The sequence below is a fragment of the Phyllobates terribilis genome, unplaced genomic scaffold, assembly GCF_046119375.1.
Source record: "Phyllobates terribilis strain yellow unplaced genomic scaffold, ASM4611937v1 Scaffold_7__3_contigs__length_470593459, whole genome shotgun sequence".
NCBI classification, from domain to species: domain Eukaryota; kingdom Metazoa; phylum Chordata; class Amphibia; order Anura; family Dendrobatidae; genus Phyllobates; species Phyllobates terribilis.
Genome location: NW_027362767.1, coordinates 324,103,903 through 324,129,432, shown reverse-complemented (window position 1 = coordinate 324,129,432; position 25,530 = coordinate 324,103,903). Strand labels below are relative to the sequence as shown.

Here is a 25,530-nt window from a genome sequence, read left to right as displayed (position 1 = left end):
ACTTTCTACATTTTGTCTGCGATCACCAATGGGTGCAGCACCCACAGGATGGACTCCAGCTGAGGCTATTCAGTCTTCAATGTGGTAAGCTTCCAGCCTCCGTTCCCCTCCTCCCTATGCTACATTTACCGGTATCTAAATCTATGAGGTCATTTGTTTGATAGCAGATTTTCAGCTGATATATTTGGCTAGCCTAGCGTAGACCTTTACATCCCCACTGTATTTCCACTTCTGCCTACAATCTCTATCCTATTACTTCCTTTAATGTTGTCTGTTATAAAAACCCTTTACTGGTGTTTCCTGTTGGTTTTGCAAAATTGTAAAGAAATAAGCTTCTCCAGCTTTCTCTAGAGTCTAGACCTAGTGTATTGATTTTTTACCATCCTCGTGTGGAGCCTGAAATTACATGTGATGATCTGAACGCTGGCACATTTTGCACAGTGACACCACAAAATACATTCATCGCATTACTTGAGCTTCTTTCATAGTTCTCATGGTCGACATTAGGAACAGTGAACAAGATTGTTATTACCGCTAATGGCTTAGCTGATGTGTAAAGCATTGGGGCAGGTAATATTTTTTGTGTACATTGCCTGGTGCGAAGAGTCAATCTACACAACCACACTGCGTGCACAATTATTAGGCAATTTGTATTTCTTGATTCATTTTATTATTGATCAACTATAGCGCTGTTGTGAATGTTTAAGAAAATAAAAGTGAGGTTTTGTCTTTCTTATGAGAATATCTATGTGTGCAGAATTATTATGCAACTAAATGAAAATTTTACAAACTCAATTGTTTATTTTAATCTGTGAAAGTGAGAATAATACGCAGACAACTCAAAATGTACAAAAATACATTTCTGACATTTAAAATATATATATCAGTGACCAATAAACACATCCTACTTTTCAATTACATTCATAAGTATCCATCTATGGAGTCTTGTCAGTTTCTTAATCTGTTGACGATTATTTTTTTGGAGAGCTCCAACTACAGTCTCCCAGACACTGCTCAGAGAGGTATACTGCTTTCCTTCACCATAAATCTCCCATTTAAGAAGGGACCCCAAGTTCTCAATAGGGTTTAGGTCAGGTGAGGAAGGGACCATGTCATCTTTCATCTTTAAGGCCTTTAATTGCAGCTGAACCGTGGAGACTTCGATGCTGTGATGGAGCATTGTCCTGCATAAAAATCATGGTTTTCTTAAAAGATACAGACTATTCCTGTACCACTGCTTGAAGAAAGTGTCTTATAAAAACTGGCAATAGGTTTGGGAGTTGATATTGAGTCCATCTTAAACCCAAAAAGGACCAACTCGCTCATGTTTAATAATACCAGCCCATAGCAGTACCCCACCTCCACCTTGCTGGCATCTGACTTGAAGTGGAGGTCTGTGCCCGTTACTGATCCAACCACGATCCCATCCATCTGCTCCATCAAGATTCACTCTCATCTCATCAGTCCATAAAACCTTAGAAAAATCTGCCTTCAGATATTTCTTGGCCCAATCTTGACGTGTCCACTTCTGTGTTTTGTTCGGTGGTGCTCGGGTTTCAGCCTTCCTTACCTCAGCTGTGTCTCTGAGCACTGAACCCATTGTACTTCTGGGCCCTCCAGGAAGGTTGCAGTTCTGGAATATAAATATAAAAAAACTGACCATCACTTCCAAAACAGAAAACAGGTGTGTACAGGTGCTTACTAAGAGTAGCCATCTCCATATATAACTAACAAATAAAGTAGCACACTGCAGCGCTAAGTATGCGAACATGAAATATATGACATCTGAATTGTATCACTAAAAATAGAAATATTTGAGAAACCTTAGCGCATAAATTGGGCAATTCATGTATACCTGGTAGCCACGGTAAGGCGTTTCTCATTACCAGGACCTACCAATGTGTTTCCTCTCTGAGAGACTAAAATCTATATGTGTATGGGTAGGTAAGATCCTGCTGTAAATAAAACCACCTGAAGCCTAGGGGCGTAGTGCTCAGTCAGAAAGCCTGTGTATACAAATATCAAAAAAAACAATCGTCACTTCCAAAACAGGTGTGAACAGGTGCTACCAGGTACACATGAATTGGCCAATTTATGCGCTAAGATTTCTCAGTTATGTCTATTTTTTAAAGCAGTGATGCAATTCAGATTTCATATATTAGAAAAATCACAGAAAAATTATGCCCCTCCTCCCTCACCCTTCCCTTCCCCTTCTATTTCCTGTGTGGGTATTATATATTTGACACCTGGCTATATACTGTGTTGCACATGTCGGTTTTTCTGTCAGCTACTTGATTAATTTTGGCATAATTACGGCATATGATATACTCTAGGCCAGGAGTCTCAAACTCGGCTAAGTATATGGGCCGCACATAGAAAAAATGTGAATTTCAAGGGCCACATTATTGCAGGATGATATGAAATTTTTAATGATACCATATTGTTTTTTCTATACACCTTTTGGATCATTTTTTGTACATTTTTTGGCATTTTTATTTTATTTTAAATGGCAATCATTTTATGGGCTGTGGTACAGTTTTATAGTTTTTACAAGTTTACTGTTTTACAATTTTTATTTCCTTTTTGTGTCCCCTAATTGGCCACATACAGTGATTTTTTTCTTACAATTAGCAGTATATAGTAATTCTGACCAACTTTTTGTAGTAGTTTCCCCATTGTCTAGTAATGTGCCCATCCTGGTTCCCATCTTGTAGTAATGGTCCATCCTGGTCCCCATCTTGTAATAATGTGCCCATCCTTGTCCCCATCTTGTAGTAATGTGCCCATCCTGGTCCCCATCTTGTATTAATGTGTCCATCCTGGTCCCCATCTTGTAGTAATGTGCTTATCCTGGTCTCTATCTTGTAGTAATGTGCCCATATTGGTCCCCATCTTGTAGTAATGTGCTTATCCTGGTCCCCATCTTGTAGTAATGTGCCCATCTTGGTCCCCATCTTGTAGTAATGTGCCTATCCTGGTCCCCATCTTGGAGTAATGTACTCATCCTGGTCCCAGTCTTGTAGTAATGTGCTCATCCTGGTCCCAATCTTGTAGTAATGTGCCCATCCTGGTCACCATCTTGTAGTAATGTGCTCATCTTGGTCCCCATCTTGGAGTAATGTGCTCATCCTACTCCCAATCTTGTAGTAATGTGCCCATCCCGGTCCTCATATTCCAGTAATGTGCCCATCCTGGTCCCCATCTTGTAGTAATGTGCCCATCCCGGTCCTCATCTTGTAGTAATGTGCCCATCTTGGTCCTCATCTTGTAGTAATGTGCTCATCCTGGTCCCCGTCTCGTAGTAATGGCCCATCCTGGTCCTCATCTTGCAGTAATGTGCTCATCCTGGTCCCAATCTTGTAGTAATGTGCCCATCCCGGTCCTCATCTTGCAGTAATGTGCCCATCCTGGTCCCCATCTTTTAGTAATGGCCGATGCTGGTCCCCATCTTGTAGTGATGTGCCCATCCCGGTCCTCATATTGCAGTATTGTGCCCTTCCTGGTCCCCATCTTGTAGTAATGTGCCCATCCTGGTCCCCATCTTGTAGTAATGGCCCATGCTGGGCCCTAACTTATAGGACATTCAACTGAGAAGGATCACTGACTATGGCGGCCCTCAGCACCAGGCCACAATCATTATGGGGGCTCTGGTGCCTGGGGGCCGCATTAAGCAGCCTCAGGGGCCGCATGCGGCCCTCGGGCCCTGTGTTTGAGGCCCTTCCTCTAGGCAATGTTTATGTGCATACTATAAAGGCACCGTGTACCATTTCCTTTTATATAGTATACGGTTTGATATATAGTGATCTTTGTACATTGTTATTATATGACATACCTGAATTATTGTCTAAGTACTTATCTATTTTTGTGGTCTTTTAATTGTTGTGGTGATTATCATATTCTTATTTTCATAATATATATTCTTTAAGTGCGGGCATTCTAGTGCATGTAGTGCCACTTTAACCATGTCTTCAATAAAGGGTTTTTATTTCTTCTGATGTCTATCATGTTAATATTTGGACCCAACATTCGGTGGTTCTCTTCGTCAGTTGTGTTCTCATCCGAATGGTCTGCCATTTATTTTTGTCCATGTAGCAAACGTATTATCATACGAGTAATCTTTTTTTGGTGACCATTTTTCCCTATACGTGTTGCTATGCTCAGTGTGTTCTTTGTGTTTAATTTTTTGTTTATATATATATATATATGTATATATATATATATATATATATATATATATATAGGCTTTCTGACCGAGCACTCCGCTCCTAGGCCTCAGGCGGTATTAATTACCGCAGCATCTTACCTTCCCATACACATCAAATGACTGAAAGAACACCACAGCAACCAAATATAGTACATTGGTAAATGATATTATATTTATAAATATATGTGTTGCTGCTCAAAAGAGAGGACTGATACTACACCAGTCGTCATACATATAATATGCAAGGGGAGTGGCCTAAGCCAAAAATAGACGACATAACAGTAATAATATTAGATATTAAAAAATATACTTTATTGGATAGAACATGGCACAAAACATAAAATACACTCTATAAAAAACACTCAATAAAGCCATCAGAGGTGGTGGCACATGGTGTATCATTTTGATTGCGCTCTATATATATAGGGAATCGATGCAAAACATACTGAATCAAAGTGTGTCTCCCATATAGACATCAAACATCGTACATCAAATAAATTTACAACATACCTCCCAGAGCGTTCTACACCTGGTCACCACACTGAGGCCGTCCCCAACGCGCGTTTCGGACTCAACGAAAATATCAGTTTCGCCCCATTTTTATAGTCTGCTGTCCTCTGTATAGCCAACAAATTTAATTGAAAAGAATCCCTTTTATGTTTGTATATCTAATTGTTGTTTTAATTTTTAGGTTTTTATGTGTCTGTTTGTCGCTTACCTGTTGTGGATAATTACGGCAATATACATCCACCCATTGATCCAACGTGAAGATTCTATTCACACCATACCACGGATACCATAGTGGAAAATAGTGAGAGACTATGGAGCTCTGTGGTGTCCCCCATATATGTGGAAGAAAAATTCCTCTTCCCTGATCCATTTGTTTCTAAGTGTATTATGTACAGTGGAGGAAAATACCCGATACCTGATAGTTGTCTCTTTTGGGCATCTGTGTACATATATGCCAATTATACCATGATATTATTATTGTAATGCTAATGATTGTGAATTTTCTATTTATATATGACGAAAGTATTGCAATAACTGTTTTCAAAGTATTTGGTATTATAAGAGATAATTTGGGGAGATATGGGCTATTGTGCACACGACATGATATAGAATATTTCACACGTATCGCGTTATTGGTCACATATGTAATGTGTCCCTATACTAATTTACTATATCTCAATGGTTATTCTGGGTACCTCTTTAGAAATATAAAAGAAAATAAGAAAGATATGTGTGTATATATCACTGTTTTGTGATAATGAGGTCCCATAGTTGTATATAGGATCTCTTACTGTTTTCACTTATGTGTGAGTCCGGTGTGATTTATGGTGAACCTTTGGTCAAATGGGCTATGCCTGTACGCAGTGGGGTCACGGTCCTGGTGTATACGCTGGCTTACGGCGTCCTCAAACGTCCTAGGACGTGAACGCCGTCGCCGCCGCGTATCCTGGTAACGGTGACTTCTCTGCGTCATCTATGGGCATGGTGAATGTACTTGGGTGCATTTCCGCCCTTAATGACGCTGTGTATGATGTAAGTTCCGCCCAATTACGTTATGTTAACTACGTCACTTCCGCCCTCAATGATGACGCGTATGACGTAGGTTCCGCCCAAACTCGTCACATAAGGAACGTCACTTCCGCTATACCGGGGGAATGTCTACGGTTAATTCTGCCCCTCTTTTGGGACGCAAGGCGCGTCGGTCTCTATATGTGTAATTGGCGGTGGGGTAGGGTCGGCGTGGTCATGTGTGTAGGGGGAGGTTTAGACATGTACAAGGAAGTGGCGATTAGGAGGTAATCGGCCACTCTATATATATACAGCAGGTGTGTGACAAGTGGTACTGCCCCTTGAGAAAGGCAAAGCGCCGAAACACGCGTTGGGGACGGCCTCAGTGTGGTGACCAGGTGTAGAACGCTCTGGGAGGTATGTTGTAAATTTATTTGATGTGCGATGTTTGATGTCTATATGTGAGACACACTTTGATTCAGTATGTTTTGCATCAATTCCCTATATATATAGAGCGCAATCAAAATGATACACCATGTGCCACCACCTCTGATGGCTTTATTGAGTGTTTTTTATAGAGTGTATTTTATGTTTCGTACCATGTTCTATCCAATAAAGTATATTTTTTAATATCTAATATTATTACCGTTATGTCGTCTATTTTTGGCTTAGGCCACTCCCCTTGCACTTCCCATACACATGCAGACTTTAGTCTCTTCACATTAGGTAGGTTCCTGGTAATGAGAAACGCCTTATTGTGGCTGCTGGGTATACATGAATTGCCAAATGTATGCGATAAGATATCTCAGTTATTTCTATTTTCTAGAGCAGTAATGCTATTCAAACTTCATATATTTCATGTTCGCATACTTAACGTTGCAGAGTGCTACTTTATTTGGCAGTTCTGGAATATGACAGCACTGGAGGACAATGGCTTCCCGGTCATTCACATTTGATTCTTCGGTAGTTAATGTGCGTCTTTTTTTCACAACACATTTTTTACGACCCTGTTAACTATTTGCAACAAAATTTTTGATAGTTCTGTGATCGCCCCAATATCTTAGCAATTTCAAGAGTGCTGAATCCCTCTGCAAGATTTGCAGCAATTTTTGGTTTTCAGGCAGTTAAATCTCTTTCTGGGCTCCTTTTGCCTGGGGAAAACAAGCTGCCTAATAATTCTGCACACCTTGATAAAGGGCGTTGTATCCTTAGACCTCACCCCCCTCATTACACAAATCCACATCACCTGATCTGCTTCATCCAATAAGCATTCAAGTTTATACAGCTCGGAGTTGGAAAATCTGCATAAAAATGATGATATGGTCAAATTTCTCACTTCCCTAATAACTGTGCACACAGTGTATGTAAGTCGACAGTGTAGGCTGTGTGCAGATACTGAGCTAGAAAAATTAAACGATTGATACACCTTAGATACCTGTCGGCTCATGACTCTCCCGTACATATCAAAATTTGGGCCTCGATTTTTGTGCCTTTTTCTGGAGTAGAAATGGTTCTAATAATGACTTTTATGTTTACGCCTTATTTATTATTTAATTTGTGCCCTTTTTTTTGTGCCCTTTTTTTTAGTTAAAGGGAGTCTCCAAAATTAGAATTAAACCATTTGGATATTCATATAGGGAACTTAGCCCCTATAAAAATCATACTTGTACTGTAGATTTCACTAATTGTGTTGTATATGTAAACAGTTTTATTAGGTGTGTAAATCAGGGGACTTCACTGCAACCTTCATGTGGCCAACGGCTCAGTGGTGTATCACCATCCTATCCACCCCCTATTATGGTGATTAATAACGACTCTAAAAAGCACTCGCTTTGGAGTGCTGCTTTATCTAAATTCCCATCCCTGCATGAACTGACACTGCAAGAGCACATACAATATCAATGTTTGCAGGTGCGTTCTCATCCCTCTCCTTTTTGTAGTGGTCGCTCGCTGCGCACAGGATCACACAACAGGAGAGTGAGATGAAAATGCACACACATTGACACCGCAGATTTTTTTCTATTTTATCGCACTTGGATTTTTTTCCTGTTTTCCAATAAGTTACATAGTAAAATAGATGGTGCAATTCAAAAGAACTGCAAAAAAACCAAGGCTTCATATAGCTATGTCAGTGGAAAAATAAAAAAAGTTATGGCTCTTGGAGGAAGACAAGGAAAAAAAGAAAGTGCAAAAATGGGAAACTGTCTGGTCTTTAAGAAAGTGAGAGGTAGGAAGTTATCCTGTAGCCCATAGGACTCTCTACATATGCCCCTTTGTATAGTCATTACATTATATTTTGTATTCAGAAGGATCTATAGTACAAGTATAAGGCATTAAATTATACTATACTATTATTATATAATTGTTTATGCAGATTATATACACTGCTCAAAAAGATAAAGGGAACACTCAAATAACACATCCTAGATCTGAATGAATGAAATATTCTCATTGAATACTTTGTTCTGTACTAAGTTGAATGTGCTGACAACAAAATCACACAAAAATCATCAATGGAAATCAAATTTATTAACCAATGGAGGCCTGGATTTGGAGTCACCCCCAAAATTAAAGTGGAAAAACACACTACAGGCTGATCCAACTTTGATGTAATTTCCTTAAAACAAGTCAAAATGAGGCTCAGTATTGTGTGTGGCCTCCATGTGCCTGTATGACCTCCCTACAACGCCTGGGCATGCTCCTGATGAGGTTGCGGATGGCCTCCTGTGGTATCTCCTCCCAGACCTGGACTAAAGCATCCGCCAACTCCTGAACAGTCTGTGGTGCAACGTGACGTTGGTGGATGGAGCGAGACATGATGTCCCAGATGTGCTCAATCAGATTCAGGTCTGGGGAACGGGCGGGCCAGTCCATAGCTTCAATGCCTTCATCTTGCAGGAACTGCTGACACACTCCAGCCACACGAGGTCTGGCATTGTCCTGCATTAGGAGGAACCCAGGACCAACCGCACCAGCATATGGTCTCACAAGGGGTTTGAGGATCTCATCTCGGTACCTAATGGCAGTCAGGCTACCTCTGGCGAGCACATGGAGGGATGTGCGGCCCTCCAAAGAAATGCCACCCCACACCATTACTGACCCATTGCCAAACCGGTCATGCTAAAGGATGTTGCAGGCAGCAGATCGCTCTCCACGGCATCTCCAGACTCTGTCACGTCTGTCACATGTGCTCAGTGTGAACCTGCTTTCATCTGTGAAGAGCACAGGGCGCCAGTGGCGACTTTGCCAATCCTGGTGTTCTGTGGAAAATGCCAAGCGTCCTGCACGTTGTTGGGCTGTGAGCACTACCCCATCTGTGGACGTCAGGCCCTCATACCACCCTCATGGAGTCGGTTTCTAACCGTTTGTGCAGACACATGCACATTTGTGGCCTGCTGGAGGTCATTTTGCAGGGCTCTGGCAGTGCTCCTCCTGTTCCTGCTTGCACAAAGGCGGAGGTAGCGGTCCTGCTGCTGGATTGTTGCCCTCCAACGGCCCCCTCCACGTCTCCTGGTTTACTGGCCTGTCTCCTGGTAGCGCCTCCAGCCTCTGGACACTATGCTGACTGACACAGCAAACCTTCTTGCCACAGCTCGCATTGATGTGCCATCCTGGATGAGCGGCACAACCTGAGCAACTTCTGTGGGTTGTAGAGTCCGTCTCATGCTACCACGAGTGTGAAAGCACAACCAACATTCAAAAGTGACCAAAACATCAGCCAGAAAGCATTGGTACTGAGATGTGGTCTGTGGTCCCCACCTGCAGAACCACTGCTTTATTGAGGGTGTCTTGATAATTGCCAATAATTTCCATCTATTGTCTATTGCATTGGCACAACAGCATGTGAAATTGATTGTCAATCAGTGTTGCTTCCTAAGTGGACAGTTTGATTTCACAGAAGTTTGATTTACTTGGAGTTATATTCTGTTGTTTAAGTGTTCCCTTTATTTTTTGAGCAGTGTATAATACAACAAAATATATACTGTGTTGTTTTGTATATGTTACACTTGTGTACATTTTCCAAGATTAAATTAGATATCTGTATATAGCAGTTGTGTGCACTGTCAGATTAGGTGGTATATTATATTACATATTTTGCCCTCTATACATCTATTGTGTACATTTTCCAGACATTTTCCATTTGTATATAAAATACAATATCAATAATTCCATACACCTTAGTCTGGAAAATGTACACAATTGATATGTACAGGCAGAGCTGCCAGCAGGAATTTCGGAGCCCCATACTGGCAAACTTTTCGGGCCCCCTTGAGGCTCTGCCCAGGCTCCGCCTCCATACCTCAAACCTTCCAAACTCTACTTTTTGCACCATGTCTTCACCAATCACACATTAACAGTTCCCATCAAACACCATATCACATACATAGCCAGCTTTTGTTTTGGTCAAAAGATTTTTTTAAGCCGCCACCATGACAAGGAGACACTTCTGGCCGGGCCATACTCTACTCTAACCTATTAAACATTTCTTATAATACCCAATACTCTTTTAGGTATATTTTTATTTATGGGAATGTGTCACATACATTTTTAAAATGACCAATAATACCACATATAAGGGACAAATACTACCACACTATGACCACATTACCAGCACAAAGTGACCGAATAATAATACCACATACAAGAGACAAATACCACCACACCATTACCGGACCACATATTACCACCACATAATAACCAAATAATAACACATACAAGGGACAAATACCACTACACCATGACCAGACCACATATTACCACCACATAGTGACCGAATAATATCACATACAAGGGACAAATACCCCCACGCCATGACCAGATCACATATTACCACCCATAGTGACCGAATACTACAATACTGATCTTTAATAAAAAAATAGAATACTAATATTACCATAAGTACTATTATACACAGAATCTCTGTACATAGTATACAGTGTATAGTGTCAGTGTACAGATAACACACTGACTCACCGGTGACATCTCTAGTTGAAGTCCTTCTTCTTCGCTTTTCTCCTTCATCCAGCGCAGACCGCCATCACTTCTTCCAGCCAGGACTCGTCTCTGCAGAAAATAACACAGTTATCTAGAGCACCACTTCCAGAGCACATTCCCCAATTTTTCCCAACTTCTACACTACGCCAGATGAAGAAAAAAAAGCGACAACGTGCTGCCCTGCACAGTAACAGGACCCCCTCACTGAAAATAGTATCCTCAAAAATAAAATACATCACAGCAGTAATAATATCCTTTAATTAGCCCCTACAGTAATAATGTCCCACGTCTTGCCCTCAATGTCTCCATCCTGCCCCCATTGTCCCTATAATTAGCCCCTACAGTAATAATTTCCCACATCCTGCCCCCATTGTCTCCATCCTGCCCTCATTGTCTCCATAATGCCCCCAATCTGCGTCCAATGTCTCTGTCCTGCCCCTATGTCTCCATTTGTCTCCATTGTGCTCCCAATGTCTCTCAATCCTGCCCCTCATGTTTACATTCTGCCCCAATGTCTCCATTCTGCCTCCATGTTTCCATTCTGTCCCCATGTCTCCATTCTGCCCTCATGTCTCCCAATCTGCCCCCCATATCTCCCAATCTGCCCCCATGTCTCCCAATCTGCCCCTCATGTTTCCATTCTGCATCCTTGTTTCCATTCTACCCCCATGTTTCCCCATCTGCCCCTATGTCTCCATTCTGCCCCCTTGTCCCCCATACTGCCTCCCATGTCTCTCCATTCTGCCCCCAATGTCCCCCATTCTGCCCTCATGTTTTCTGTCCCCAATGTCCCCCATGTTTTCATCCTGCCCCCAATGTCCCCCATTTATTCATCCTGCCCCCATGTTTTCTGCCCCCAATGTCCCCCATGTTTTTATCCTGCCCCCAATGTCTCCCATGTTTTCATTCTGCGCCCATGTTTTCATCCTGCCCCTAATGCCCCCCATGTTTTCATCCTGCCCCCAATGTCCCTCATGTTTTAATCCTGCCCCCAATGTCCCCCATGTTTTCATTCTGCTCCCATGTTTTCATCCTGCCCCCAATGTCCCCCATGTTTTCATTCTGCCACCATGTTTTCATCCTGCCCCCAATGTCCCCCATGTTTTCATTCTGCTCCCATGTTTTCATCCTGCCCCCAATGTCCCCCATGTTTTCATTCTGCCACCATGTTTTCATCCTGCCTTCAATGTCCCCCATGTTTTCATCCTGCCCCATGTTTTCTGCTCTCATGTTTCCATCCTGTCCTGGTGCGGCTTTAAAAAAAAAGGTAAAAAAAAAGTTTCTTCTTACCTTGCAGCACTCCCGCGGTGTCTGGCTCTGCCATCACCGGAAGCACTGTCATGCCCCAGCGACGTGCGCGCTGACATCAGCCGCCGGCCTGTAAGTGGCCGACGGCTGTTAACTATTGCCGTGCGGGAAGCTTCCTGCACGGCAATAGATTTAAAGTGAACCTGTGTCCGAGGACGCCGGTTCACTGAACCGGCAGAATGCTGCCACTGGGGCCCAGTGAGCAGAAGAATGGGAGCCCGATCGGGCCCCATAAGCCAGTAAGTGCAGTAATGCCCTGATGGCGGCCCTGTGTACAGGCCAATATATATATATAATATATATATATTGTCAGGGGACGCAACTCCACTGCCTACAATTGTCAGGACAAATACGCAATTAACAGATGAGGGATGCTGATTAGGCAGCGGCTGTTTTCCCAGTTATTGGGGAACTCACAGTGAGCATATGGTATATACGCCTCCGATTCCAACACAAGGAATATATATGTATACTCCGATATGATCACTGCCAACTCAACATTAACAAAAGGAACTACTATCTGCTACCACCAATCATTTATAGAGTCCGATTGGACACCCATTACAGATAACATATGGCTACAGGGGTGCTGTTTACAGTGCAAGAGGAATGGAACTATTAAATTTTATATATTTAATCTGAAAAAGTAGGCAGTGTTTTTAAAAAAATATGCAAAGATAATTCAAAATGGGCACAAAACAATACGGTATATACAATCACACTGGATGAAAGAGATAACAAAAGAAAAAGTACTAAACCTGTGACATGGAAATGGCACAGAACTTAGCAGAGGGAAGCACTCCTTAGAACAACTCCTTAGAGCAATGGACAGAATTACAGTGTACTGTGCCTTCCAGAACTGACAAATGGCAAAAACCTAAACTCTAATTTTTATTAGATAAAGGTTACGCCCACATACCTCCCCTTGGTGAGCTCATATGCTGGGTTGGTCTTGGGATGTGCCAGGTCTTTAGAAGATTATGAGATCCTCAACTTCCAGGATATCTTCACCCCTGGAGGTCCCAGGCAGAAGATATTGTTGTCATGTTTCCTATCACGATTTTACCTTTCTATAGAGATGGAACATGGCATGGATAGCATCATCCATCTATCGATATTTAAGTTGGAGGTGTTAAGCCAGCCTTATGGTGATGTGAGTGAATGCGTTATGTTTGTAACTTTGCCACGACAGCAAAAATATATCTCCCATAAATATCGTATTGATGCAAACCCCAATATTCATCACTGACCACTGGCTCCAGAGTGTCTGCGATAATTCCTTTGAACAGAGGAAGCCCCTGTACTTGTCCACCTCTGAGTATATGAATCCTAGACTTGGTGACTGTTTTTCAGCAGATCCCCTTTTGTAATTACCTGTTCACAGCAGAAGGTCCTACTTAAATACAGGTTGCAGTGTCAACTCTTTCTCACTTTACCAGTTAATGTTCAATGTGAGGGAGATATCTCCCCTCTCCGGAAATGTCTGTATGAATTTTACAATTTTTCTCTACGACATACCGGTATATACAGTATATTCAAGGCCGGGAGGTATATCTATGCATATAGTAGTTGTGTCCATCTACAGTGTTAGGCTGAAGGTATATTACTATATTATATATTGTGTCCTGTATATATAACTTCTGTTACAGTGTCAGGCTGGGAGTTATATTATTATATTATATTGTATTATATTACATGCCATATTTTGCCCTGTGTAAGGCAGCTGTGTACATGTCCAGGCTGAGAGGTATACTATATTATTATTTTTTCATTACATATTTTGCCCTGTAAATATCAGTTCTGTACATTGTTAGGCAGTTCTGTACATTGTTAGGCTGGTGGTTATATTATATTATTATATTATATATTGTGTTCTGTATACATCAGTTGTGTACAGTGTCCAGATTGGGAGATATATTATATTATATGACATATTTTGCCCTGTATAAATCAGTTGTGTACAGTGTCAGGCTGGGAAGTATATTATATTATATTATATTGCATTACATTATATTATGTGGCATATTTTGCCCTATGTGTGACGTGTCAGGCTGTGAGGTATATTATTATATTATATTCTACTCTATGGCATATTGTTCCCTGTGTGTGGCTGCTGTGTATGTGTCTGGGCTGGGAGGTATATTATTATATTACATTATATTCTACGCTATGGCATTCTGTGCCCTGTGTGTGGCAGCTGTGTACGTGTCGGGGTTGGGAGGTATAATAAATTAAATTACATTATATAATAGTAAATTATATTATATGGCATATTGTGCCCTGTGAGTGACAGCTGTGTACAGTGTCCAGGATGGGAGATATATAATGTGGCATAGTGTGCCCTGTGAGTGCCAGCTGTGTACGTGTCTGGGCTAGGAGATATATTATTATATTATATTACATTATACAATATATTGTATTGTATTACATTGCATTGTATGGCACAGTGTGCTCTGTGAGTGCCAGCTGTGTACAGTGTCCAGGATGGGAGATATATAATGTGGCATAGTGTGCCCTGTGAGTGCCAGCTGTGTACGTGTCGGCCTTCTTGGCACGATCATTACTTTACTTTGACATTCGATCAGACAATGACAACTGCAACCTTGTTATAAAACCCAGTGAGGTTTTGTAACAATTTGAAGGCGCTCGGCCAATGGGAGCCGCTGCTGGGCGTCACGTGCCGGGCATTTTATATAACACTTGGCTGGAAGAATTCTTATTAGCCGTATTGCAGGAATGAAGCGACTCCAGAGCCCGGGGGTGAAGTGAGCGGCGGAGCGGCAGCATGGGCACCCAGGAGGGAGCCGGCAGTGCCGGCCTGATGCTGGAGTTTGCCGCAGAAGCCTTTCAAGCCCAAAACTTCCAGCTGGCGTGTGAGATCTACGAGAGGCAGCTGCAGGAGCAGCAGTCGGGGGTGGTGGACTGGGGGCTGCTGCTCAGGAGGGCAGACTGCCTGGCATACACTGGCAGACTACAGGATGCTTGCGCGTTGTACCAGGAAGCCGCTGCCCAGAAGAAGCTGTGTGCGGAGCAGCTGGAGACCCTGGTGTCCTGCCTGGCAGATCAGCTGAGAGGAAGGGACCCGCTGCCCCTGAGCCCACAGTGGGGCATCCTGACCTGCCAGGAGTGCCAGGGCTTCCTGTACGAGCCTGTGACTCTGCCATGTGGGCACACTTTCTGTAAGAGGTGCCTGGAGAGCCAGAGAAGGAGAAGTCAGTGCAAGCTGTGCAGGGTGGCTCCGGAGGGCACAGAGCACCACTACAGGGTCAATGTGCTCCTCAGTAACATCATAGCCAAGTGGTTCTCCTGCGAGGTCCAGGCGGCCAAGCTCAGGCATGAAGGCAATGCCCTGCTCAGTGAGAGCAAGTTACAGGATGCACTGGACAGATACAATGAAGCCATCTCCCTAGGTAAGAGCAGTGTTCACACTGTACAGTCACCAGGCACTGTGAGAGGGTGGCATTGCTCTCAGGCAGCTGCACTCTGGGCTCTCAGTTATAGGCTGGCATGAGCCCAGAGAAGAGATGCCAGCATGAGCAACCTGGGAATATTCCCACTTGTCACACTGTATCTTTATCTATATTAACCCTCATATAGAATTTACTGTCCCTTTTGATGTCAGTCTGTGCACAATAGTCCAAACATCTGTACTAAGCAGTTACTGCAAACTGGTGTGGGGAGGACACTGTCTGCTATGTATGATGTGGGGAGGACACTGTCTGCTATGTATGATGTGGGGACGACGCTGTCTGCTATGTATGATGTGGGGAGGACGCTGTCTGCTATGTATGATGTGGGGACGACGCTGTCTGCTATGTATGATGTGGGGAGGACGCTGTCTGCTATGTATGATGTGGGGACGACGCTGTCTGCTATGTATGATGTGGGGAGGACACTGTCTGCTATGTATGATGTGGGGAGGACGCTGTCTGCTATGTATGATGTGGGGACGACGCTGTCTGCTATGTATGATGTGGGGAGGACGCTGTCTGCTATGTATGATGTGGGGAGGACACTGTCTGCTATGTATGATGTGGGGAGGACACTGTCTGCTATGTATGATGTGGGGAGGACACTGTCTGCTATGTATGATGTGGGGAGGACGCTGTCTGCTATGTATGATGTGGGGAGGAGGCTGTCTGCTATGTATGATGTGGGGAGGACACTGTCTGCTATGTATGATGTGGGGAGGACACTGTCTGCTATGTATGATGTGGGGAGGACACTGTCTGCTATGTATGATGTGGGGAGGACACTGTCTGCTATGTATGATGTGGGGAGGACACTGTCTGCTATGTATGATGTGGGGATGACTCTGCCATGTATGATGTGGGGAGGACGCTGTCTGCCATGTATGATGTGGGGAGGACGCTGTCTGCTATGTATGATGTGGGGAGGACACTGTCTGCTATGTATGATGTGGGGAGGACACTGCTATGTATGATGTGGGGAGGACACTGTCTGCCATGTATGATGTGGGGACGACGCTGTCTGCCATGTATGATGTGGGGAGGACGCTGTCTGCTATGTATGATGTGGGGAGGAGGCTGTCTGCTATGTATGATGTGGGGAGGACACTGTCTGCTATGTATGATGTGGGGAGGACACTGTCTGCTATGTATGATGTGGGGAGGACACTGTCTGCTATGTATGATGTGGGGAGGAGGCTGTCTGCTATGTATGATGTGGGGAGGACACTGTCTGCTATGTATGATGTGGGGAGGACACTGTCTGCTATGTATGATGTGGGGAGGACACTGTCTGCTATGTATGATGTGGGGAGGAGGCTGTCTGCTATGTATGATGTGGGGAGGACACTGCTATGTATGATGTGGGGAGGACACTGTCTGCTATGTATGATGTGGGGAGGACACTGTCTGCTATGTATGATGTGGGGAGGACACTGTCTGCTATGTATGATGTGGGGAGGACACTGTCTGCTATGTATGATGTGGGGAGGACACTGTCTGCTATGTATGATGTGGGGATGACTCTGTCTGCCATGTATGATGTGGGGAGGACGCTGTCTGCCATGTATGATGTGGGGAGGACACTGTCTGCTATGTATGATGTGGGGAGGACACTGTCTGCTATGTATGATGTGGGGAGGACACTGCTATGTATGATGTGGGGAGGACACTGTCTGCCATGTATGATGTGGGGACGACGCTGTCTGCCATGTATGATGTGGGGAGGACGCTGTCTGCTATGTATGATGTGGGGAGGACACTGTCTGCTATGTATGATGTGGGAAGGACACTGTCTGCTATGTATGATGTGGGGAGGACACTGTCTGCTATGTATGATGTGGGGAGGACACTGCTATGTATGATGTGGGGAGGACACTGTCTGCCATGTATGATGTGGGGACGACGCTGTCTGCCATGTATGATGTGGGGAGGACGCTGTCTGCTATGTATGATGTGGGGACGACGCTGTCTGCTATGTATGATGTGGGGACGACGCTGTCTGCTATGTATGATGTGGGGAGGACGCTGTCTGCTATGTATGATGTGGGGACGACGCTGTCTGCTATGTATGATGTGGGGAGGACGCTGTCTGCTATGTATGATGTGGGGACGACGCTGTCTGCTATGTATGATGTGGGGAGGACGCTGTCTGCTATGTATGATGTGGGGACGACGCTGTCTGCTATGTATGATGTGGGGACGACGCTGTCTGCTATGTATGATGTGGGGAGGACGCTGTCTGCTATGTATGATGTGGGGACGACGCTGTCTGCTATGTATGATGTGGGGACGACGCTGTCTGCTATGTATGATGTGGGGACGACGCTGTCTGCTATGTATGATGTGGGGATGACGCTGTCTGCTATGTATGATGTGGGGAGGACGCTGTCTGCTATGTATGATGTGGGGAGGACGCTGTCTGCCATGTATGATGTGGGGAGGACGCTGTCTGCCATGTATGATGTGGGGAGGACGCTGTCTGCTATGTATGATGTGGGGAGGACGCTGTCTGCTATGTATGATGTGGGGAGGACGCTGTCTGCCATGTATGATGTGGGGAGGACGCTGTCTGCCATGTATGATGTGGGGAGGACGCTGTCTGCCATGTATGATGTGGGGAGGACGCTGTCTGCCATGTATGATGTGGGGAGGAGGCTGTCTGCTATGTATGATGTGGGGAGGACGCTGTCTGCCATGTATGATGTGGGGAGGACGCTGTCTGCTATGTATGATGTGGGGACGACGCTGTCTGCTATGTATGATGTGGGGACGACGCTGTCTGCTATGTATGATGTGGGGACGACGCTGTCTGCTATGTATGAAGTGCCTGTAACTGGTCTGGGCTGCCCTTATTACTGGTATTTACCACTGTAAGACAATATAAAAATCATCCGAATTTCATCCAGAAAATTCAGACAATTTTTTTCCCTTTTGTCATCCGTGTACAATCCATTTTGTTTTTATACATCGGTATGTTTCAAAAATTTACAAGACTAAATACAGTTTCCTTTGTTAAAGAATTGCAATGTATCCGTAAAAATCAGAGGCCATGCTGTGGCTCCGTATGGAGTCTGTTTTTTGTTTTGCACACCCATAGACTTGAATGAGGGAGTCTAAGTTGACACAAGGGCAAAAACCGTCTGCGCTGGGATTTTATTATATTTTTTTACGCACAGATTCAGTCCGTGAAAAAAAAAAAAAGGTCATCTGCACGGCCCCATTGAATAGCATTGGTCTGAGTGCGACAACACGCAAACCGAAAATTCGTCCATGTAACCATAAAAATAGGTGTTTCAAAAATATTCATGCACATTGCTGATTCCAGTAACTCTGGTTTGACAAACTGATACATTTCTGTCTCTTACCTACATGTAGTGCACTGGTCTACTATAATGAGGATGCAAAAAAGAGAACACAAATGAGTCTGAATGACCAAACTTGCACTTTAGTACAAAGTATATAGAACGGGACGGCCTGGGGTGGAGTGGGGTTATGTTTGGCAATGGTTGCTGTAAGCTGACCGTCACCTTCCTTTTATTGTACTCTGCATGGCATTTATTGCACTTTCTGTAGGTGACTTTCATCAATCAGGAAGCAGCAATTTTCCGAATCTGCTATGCAATCTGCTAGTGTACCTCAGGTAGCAGGTGACGTCACACATCCACTTATTACTACGACATTCAAGCTTGATAAAGGCTCTTTTAGGTTATGTTCCCAGGATGAGTATTTGGGGAGTTTTTGATGTTGCAGATTTTCTGATCCATTTCTGCACCTATTATGTAAATTGCATTTTTCATTTAGTTTTTTTTAAATGCGCTTTTGACGCTGCTTTTTTCGTCTCCTTTTGGGATGTCATGTTTTAAATAAAGCTGCTTTGTTTTGATACTTCCTGGTATTTGGCTTTAACAAAACTTTATTGATACAGTAATGTGCAGATTACATGCATATTTCATGCGTTTCCACAGTGGAAGCGCACTAAAAAGGCATGTGCGTTTTTTGCCTGAGCATTTTCTGCATCTTATGGAAGTCTTTGGGGAAAATCCGCACATAAAACTCAGCGTACCCGCAGGAGAGATTGACATGTTGTGAATCACCACAGGTCACTTTATGCTGAGTAAATAAAAAGCACAGTGGCTATGAGATTTCTAGAAGTCCCATCCACTTTGCTGGAACTGTAAGAAAGCACACAGTATCAAAAACTCACCAAAAACTCATGGTGAGCACACAGCCGATTATCTCGGACGAGTGCTATCCATGGTTTTCACCACGTACTCATGATATCATGATATTATATGGGGCTGTGCACATGTCCGATTTTTTTTGTTTTCCTCGTACTGAGTGGTCTGAGGAAAAAATCTGAGACATGTCCGATTTTGATTCGAGTGTCAGATCGCACTCGGCCGTGCAATTCAAGGCTATGGGACCATGAAAAACATCGGACCGCACTCGGATGACATCCGATTTTCATGGACTGACATAATGGAGGAGGTGGAGAAACTTTTTTTTTTCTTTTTACATTAGTATTTATAAGCCAAAACCAGGAGTGGGTGATAAATACAGAAGTGGTGATGTGTTTCTATTATACTTTTCTTCTGATTGTTCCTCACCTGGTTTTGGCTTACAAATACTGATGTAAAATACTGACTAAATACTGAACGTGTGAACATAGCCTAAGGCTGAGATTCCGCTATTCTTATCTATTCATATAGGCTAGATCTATATGGTGACATGTGTCACACTGCGACATTGCATCTAATGATTTCCTACGGTGTCGCACTGTGACTTGTCACCTCCTACGACTGTGACTCAGTCATGTATATTAACAACTGTTTTGGATTTTCTGTCCCACTAGACTCACTTGCCATAGACTTATAATAATAATTTTTATTTCTATAGCGCCAACATATTCTGCAGCACTTTACATAGACTTCAATGCAAGTCACATGTGACTGCAACTTATCTGTGATTTGGCCATATTTTTACTGCAAAACTGCAACTCTAAAATAGTTGCGTGACAGCAAGCCGCACAGATATTTTTGGTAGCGTGACTCGTGTGAGAATTGCTGTCACCGCAGCCATATTGTAACAAACCCTCCTGTGATTGGGACCGGGGAAGAGCCAGGCAAGCCCTTTAACCTTAATATATACCTTGCTATATGTGTGTGTGTGTGTGTATGTATATCTATATATATATATATATATATATATATATATATATATATATATATATATATATATATATATATATATATATATATATATATGCGCCACATAGTGAAATATTTCTTAATATGCTAAATAAATGAAATTAATGTTTGTAATTGACAGCAGACAAGTGAGGTGGAGTTGACTTTGAATGGTTTCCGTCATGGGATGGTTACATACCCTTATACAAGGCAGGCACTGTACATAAAAGGTTTATCTGTTTGGAAAACCCCAGCTCTTATTGCAGTCTACACTAATAAAATGATTTTTGGGATCTAGTTGCTGGGATTTCTTGGAATCAGATGTTGTATAATTGTTAGTTTTCTCATTACAATGGGTCCATTGTTTTCAATGAACAATGCAGACATTTAGATCGGGCACCCTGATCAGGGGACCCCCTATATTAGATCACGCAGACAACCCTATATATAAACTACATGTAATTGGTAAAAGAATCCACTTGGATCAGTTTTGATAATACGTTGCTGTTCTTAATATCCTTACAATATTACAGATCATCAGACGCCTTGTGTTCTGTGGAGCATTTGTGTGACTTTATGGGTCCGCTTGTTAGTAGCGGTGTTATGTTCCTGAGCTGGCACACATTTCGTAGCCTCGGTGGTGCTCCACATGCTCTTTATAAGAAGCCTGACCGGTTTGTTCCTTGGAAGTGTAGCTATGTTGAGAAAGTGGGTCAGGAGAGCAGAGTTGCATAACCATGAAGAATATACTGTCTGCCAATCCTCCCGCCCCTCCTCCCTCTTCTATGCTTGCATAACCAGTGAGGTAACAAAGAACTGGGTCAAACATTTGCAACCTTTTTCCAACAACAATAACTGTAATTTAACTAGATCGCTGAATTATTGAGTGCCTCTTATACAATGAAATTAGCAGAATGTACTTGGATCTTAGATTTTTGTAAAACAGAGCTTGCAAAATGACTGAGCTTATGTGGATCCAGAGCAGACAATGCAGCTCGCTGTCAGCGCCGCTAGGCAGCCACATACATAAGGATTGTCTGCAGCTGAACAATGCACTCTGTAATGATCTCTTAATAGATGGATTGCTACATGCGAAGCAATCGAAAGCCAATCATCTTCATATAAAACAGTGATACAATAGTTTCATCTTCTCACTTTTTTCAACAATCTATGGAACTGCTGTGATTCTTTTATAGTAGTAGTTTCATAACATAAAGTAAAGGAATATCACCAGGGATCCCCGCCGATCCGGAGAATGGAGAAGCTGCGACGCTCTTTATTACTGTGCCATCTTCAGTGTTTCAAGCCATCAAGTCACTACGCTAAAGTGGTTAGCCTTCATGATCAGGAAATCATGGGCTTTACTAGCAATATACGTACATTACCTTTTGGCTAATATTTGGAGAACAGTCAGGAACCACAGAAAATATTACATTATCATTATATTTTAACTACACAGTTTGTTATGGGGGTATACCAATGGGTGTCTAGGTGCTGAGCTCTGACACAGGACCAAAAAAAGGCAATGGGCACAGAAACCTGGGTGGCCCACTCAATGGGTGGATACTAATCAGTCGCACCCAGCCTCGGGAGCATAGGGGCCCAAAAGTTCCTTTGGCATGTATGAAAAGACCAGTACAATTAAAGACCTGTGATAGTTGGGGGCCCTGTGGGAGATTTTGCAATGGGACCAACAAGCCACTAATTCTAAGGCACCAGACAATGTCTACAGGTCCCCGAGATGTAAATCTACTACAGAAAATGTCATTAAAGGTATTGTCCAGTCACCAGATATTGAAGAACTATCCTTAGGATAGGTCAACGGTACCAGATCACTGGGGTCCAACATCCGGCACCTCACAGATGAACTTTTATGAGCTCCGGTGGTGATCAGATGAAAACTCATAAAATAGAGCTGCACTGCACAGCTCCGTTCTTTGGTGCAGCAGATCAGTTCCTAGTCTCTTTAGGCCGGGTTCACACGGGTGTAATTCATGGTCTGTATTTGGATGGCATTGCCCAGTCTGACAGCTGGCAACCCGACCTAAACTTACAGCCTTAGGCCTTGTTTACACATCTGGGTTTAAACACATATGTGAAAAATTGGTACTGGTGTCATCAGTGTTTGGTCCGTTTTTACCATCGATGTGTCACCAGTGTGTCCATGTTTACCATCAGTGTGTCATCCATGTGTCAGTTTTTACCATCAGTGTCACCAGTGTGTCCGCTTTTACCATCACTGTGACATCAGTGTGTCCGTTTTTACCATCAGTGTGTCTGTTTTTACCATCAGGGTGTCATCCATGTGTTCTTTTTTACCTTCAGTGTCATCAGTCTGTCCGTTTTTACCATCAGGGTGTCATCCATGTGTTCGTTTTTACCTTCAGTGTCATCACTCTGTCTGTTTTTACCATCAGGGTGTCATCCATGTGTTCTTTTTTACCTTCAGTGTCATCAGTCTGTCCGTTTTTACCATCAGGGTGTCTGTTTTTACTATCAGTGTCATCAGTGTTTTTCACGGATGGATGAATAAATAAATCAATTACAAAGTTTCTCCTATACTTCGTAATGTTAAACACGGAAGTACACTGATGCTATCAATGTGTTGTACATGTTTTCATGGACTCCTAGATTTATAGTGGCCGTTGTCATCTGTACTGCTGGAAAAAAACAGACACGTGAACAGCATCATAGATTATTATAAGCATGTGTTATTTACCCCATCCCCCCAAAAAATCGGATACCACGCGTTTGTGCAACACGGACGTCTGAATGAGTCTATATATGTGTCTATGAAGCTGTAAGTTGGGACGGAGATACACGTGGGCATTGCGGTCTGTGTAGAGATCTCGAAATTTGCTTGTGTGAAGTTGGGGGCGTTGAAATCAGTTCCTCCCAGAGGCTTTAATACAGATGTGATCTAAGTTGCAGGGTGGATTGGGGTTGGTGCGCCATAGATCCTAATTGTGCCTATATGGAGAGGTCAGTGTTATCGTGATATTCAGCACATTACAATTCTGTATTCCCTGCCGCCACAGAGACATTGATCTCCTCGCAGCTGATTGACCTGATCACTTCTGCTAACCAGTGAAATGTTAGATAATGAACTAGGAAATGAATGTCCTCTCCTAATATCCAAAGATCCAACAAAAGGCGACCTTCACTTTAATCGCTTTGTATATTTATTTGCTTCTGTTTACTTTGCTATAAATAAAACTAGTGTCAGAATGACGTGAGGAGCCGTCGGATGAACACGTTACTATTATGTTCCATCCATTACGATCCGGATGCCATAGCAACACACTTTGTTGACATTTCTTAGTGCGAAATGGCACTTTACAATCAGCTATTTTAGAGCCAGAGCTAATTTTGTATTGAAGTGATACATTTTAACACTGAAAGCTTCAATGTAACAGAAAATAATGGCAAAACAATTGGCAACAGTATGAGAATGTCATAGCGAGTATAAATAGCTGCGCCTCCCACCTTATATAACGCGGCTTTGTGAGCTGCTCCCATGTCTATTAGGAATATAGGTCAATATTACAATAATATGCACTTTGCTTTTCAGCTGCACAACGATAGATTGTAATGGTGACACCCAGACTCTCTTACAAAGTACTGATTTAATACATTGGCGTTTGAGAATACTGCCCCCCCCCTCCCACCACCACCACACACACACACAAAAGTTTTCATCTATGGAGTTTTACTTCCCCTAAATAAACAATTTCAGGTGCCCAAAATGTTACACGGTCCCTGCTGTTTCAGGAAAGTGAGGCTCATCGTATAGCTGTTACACTGACTAATAAAATTGCTAAGTACTTTGTTTACACAAAATAACAATATAAGTACAAAAAATCATTCCTTAGTGCCGGCCAGTAGGGGTCTCACTTCTGTCTAACTCGCTGCCTGCTGATTGTTGTCATGTGTAATCCGTCTCTGGCAGCAGAGACACTGAGATTACAGAAAGTGGGGATGGGAAGGGTCTTTGCATCTCTGCTCCTGATCTCGTATATATGTCAAACTGCATACAGGCATAAGGAATAGGAAGTGAAGAAAAGGATGTTCTAGCTCCTATAGTGCTGCTAAAATGCTGATAAACAGAGACCACTCACTTAAAAGGGCACGGGAATTTGGACTGTTCCTGGAAATATTTGACTAGTATGTGCACTGTAAGCACTTTAACTTGTTGAAGATAAGGGCAGCAGAACCATGCATTCATATTAGGTGAAATATCAGGTAAGCTTATAAATTCTAAGTTGATTACTTCTTACATTGAGTTTTAGGTTGCATGCACACATCTGTGTCACGGCCCAAGTGCGGACTAGGCATGGGTCTCCTGACCTCAACTTGACAGGCTTTTAGGACCGTGACACATGCGGTGGACATATCTTTGGTGCAACCTGTGCGGTCGCACAGGGGCCCCAGAGGTAAGGGAGCCAGCCCATTTTGTACCTCCAAAGCAGGTGCAATTTTGCATTTTTAGGAGCTCTTGAACTGCAAAGAACCCATATATTATTCTTGCACAGGGGCCCTTTTCTGAGAGTGTCTACCAGTGGATGCAGAAATGTCATCTGTGCAACCTGTGCGGTCACACAGGGTCCCAAGAGGTATGAGGGGCACTACCAGCTCCAAACCAGGTGGAATTGTGCATTATGAACTATTGGACTGTAAAGGGCCTATGTATCGTTCTTGCACAGGGGCCTCTTCTCTCTATGTCCACTCCTGGATACATGGATGTGTGCAATCAGTCTTGGGCTACATTCACACATCTGTGTGCGTTTCACCTTACAAGGAATGGACCAATTTTATTTTTTCAGGAGTCATCCTAGTTACATCAGGTTTT

General features: G+C 43.1%; 1 protein-coding gene and 1 long non-coding RNA gene across 2 annotated transcripts in view; one reads left to right on the top strand and one right to left on the bottom strand.

The window, feature by feature from the left end:
• Positions 1–915: 915 nt before the first annotated feature.
• Positions 916–12,072, bottom strand: LOC141153206 (uncharacterized). Its single transcript, XR_012247263.1, has 3 exons — positions 12,008–12,072; positions 10,697–10,786; positions 916–1,633 (listed from the first exon to the last, which is right to left on the bottom strand). It is a non-coding gene; the product is annotated as an uncharacterized lncRNA (long non-coding RNA).
• Positions 12,073–14,677: 2,605 nt separating this feature from the next.
• Positions 14,678–25,530, top strand: part of LONRF3 (LON peptidase N-terminal domain and ring finger 3) — a 34,496-nt gene continuing 23,643 nt past the window's right edge. The window contains exon 1 of the mRNA XM_073641185.1: positions 14,678–15,435. Coding sequence (XP_073497286.1) covers positions 14,811–15,435 — 625 coding nt within the window. The 5' untranslated portion in view covers positions 14,678–14,810. The remainder of the gene's footprint in view (positions 15,436–25,530) is intronic.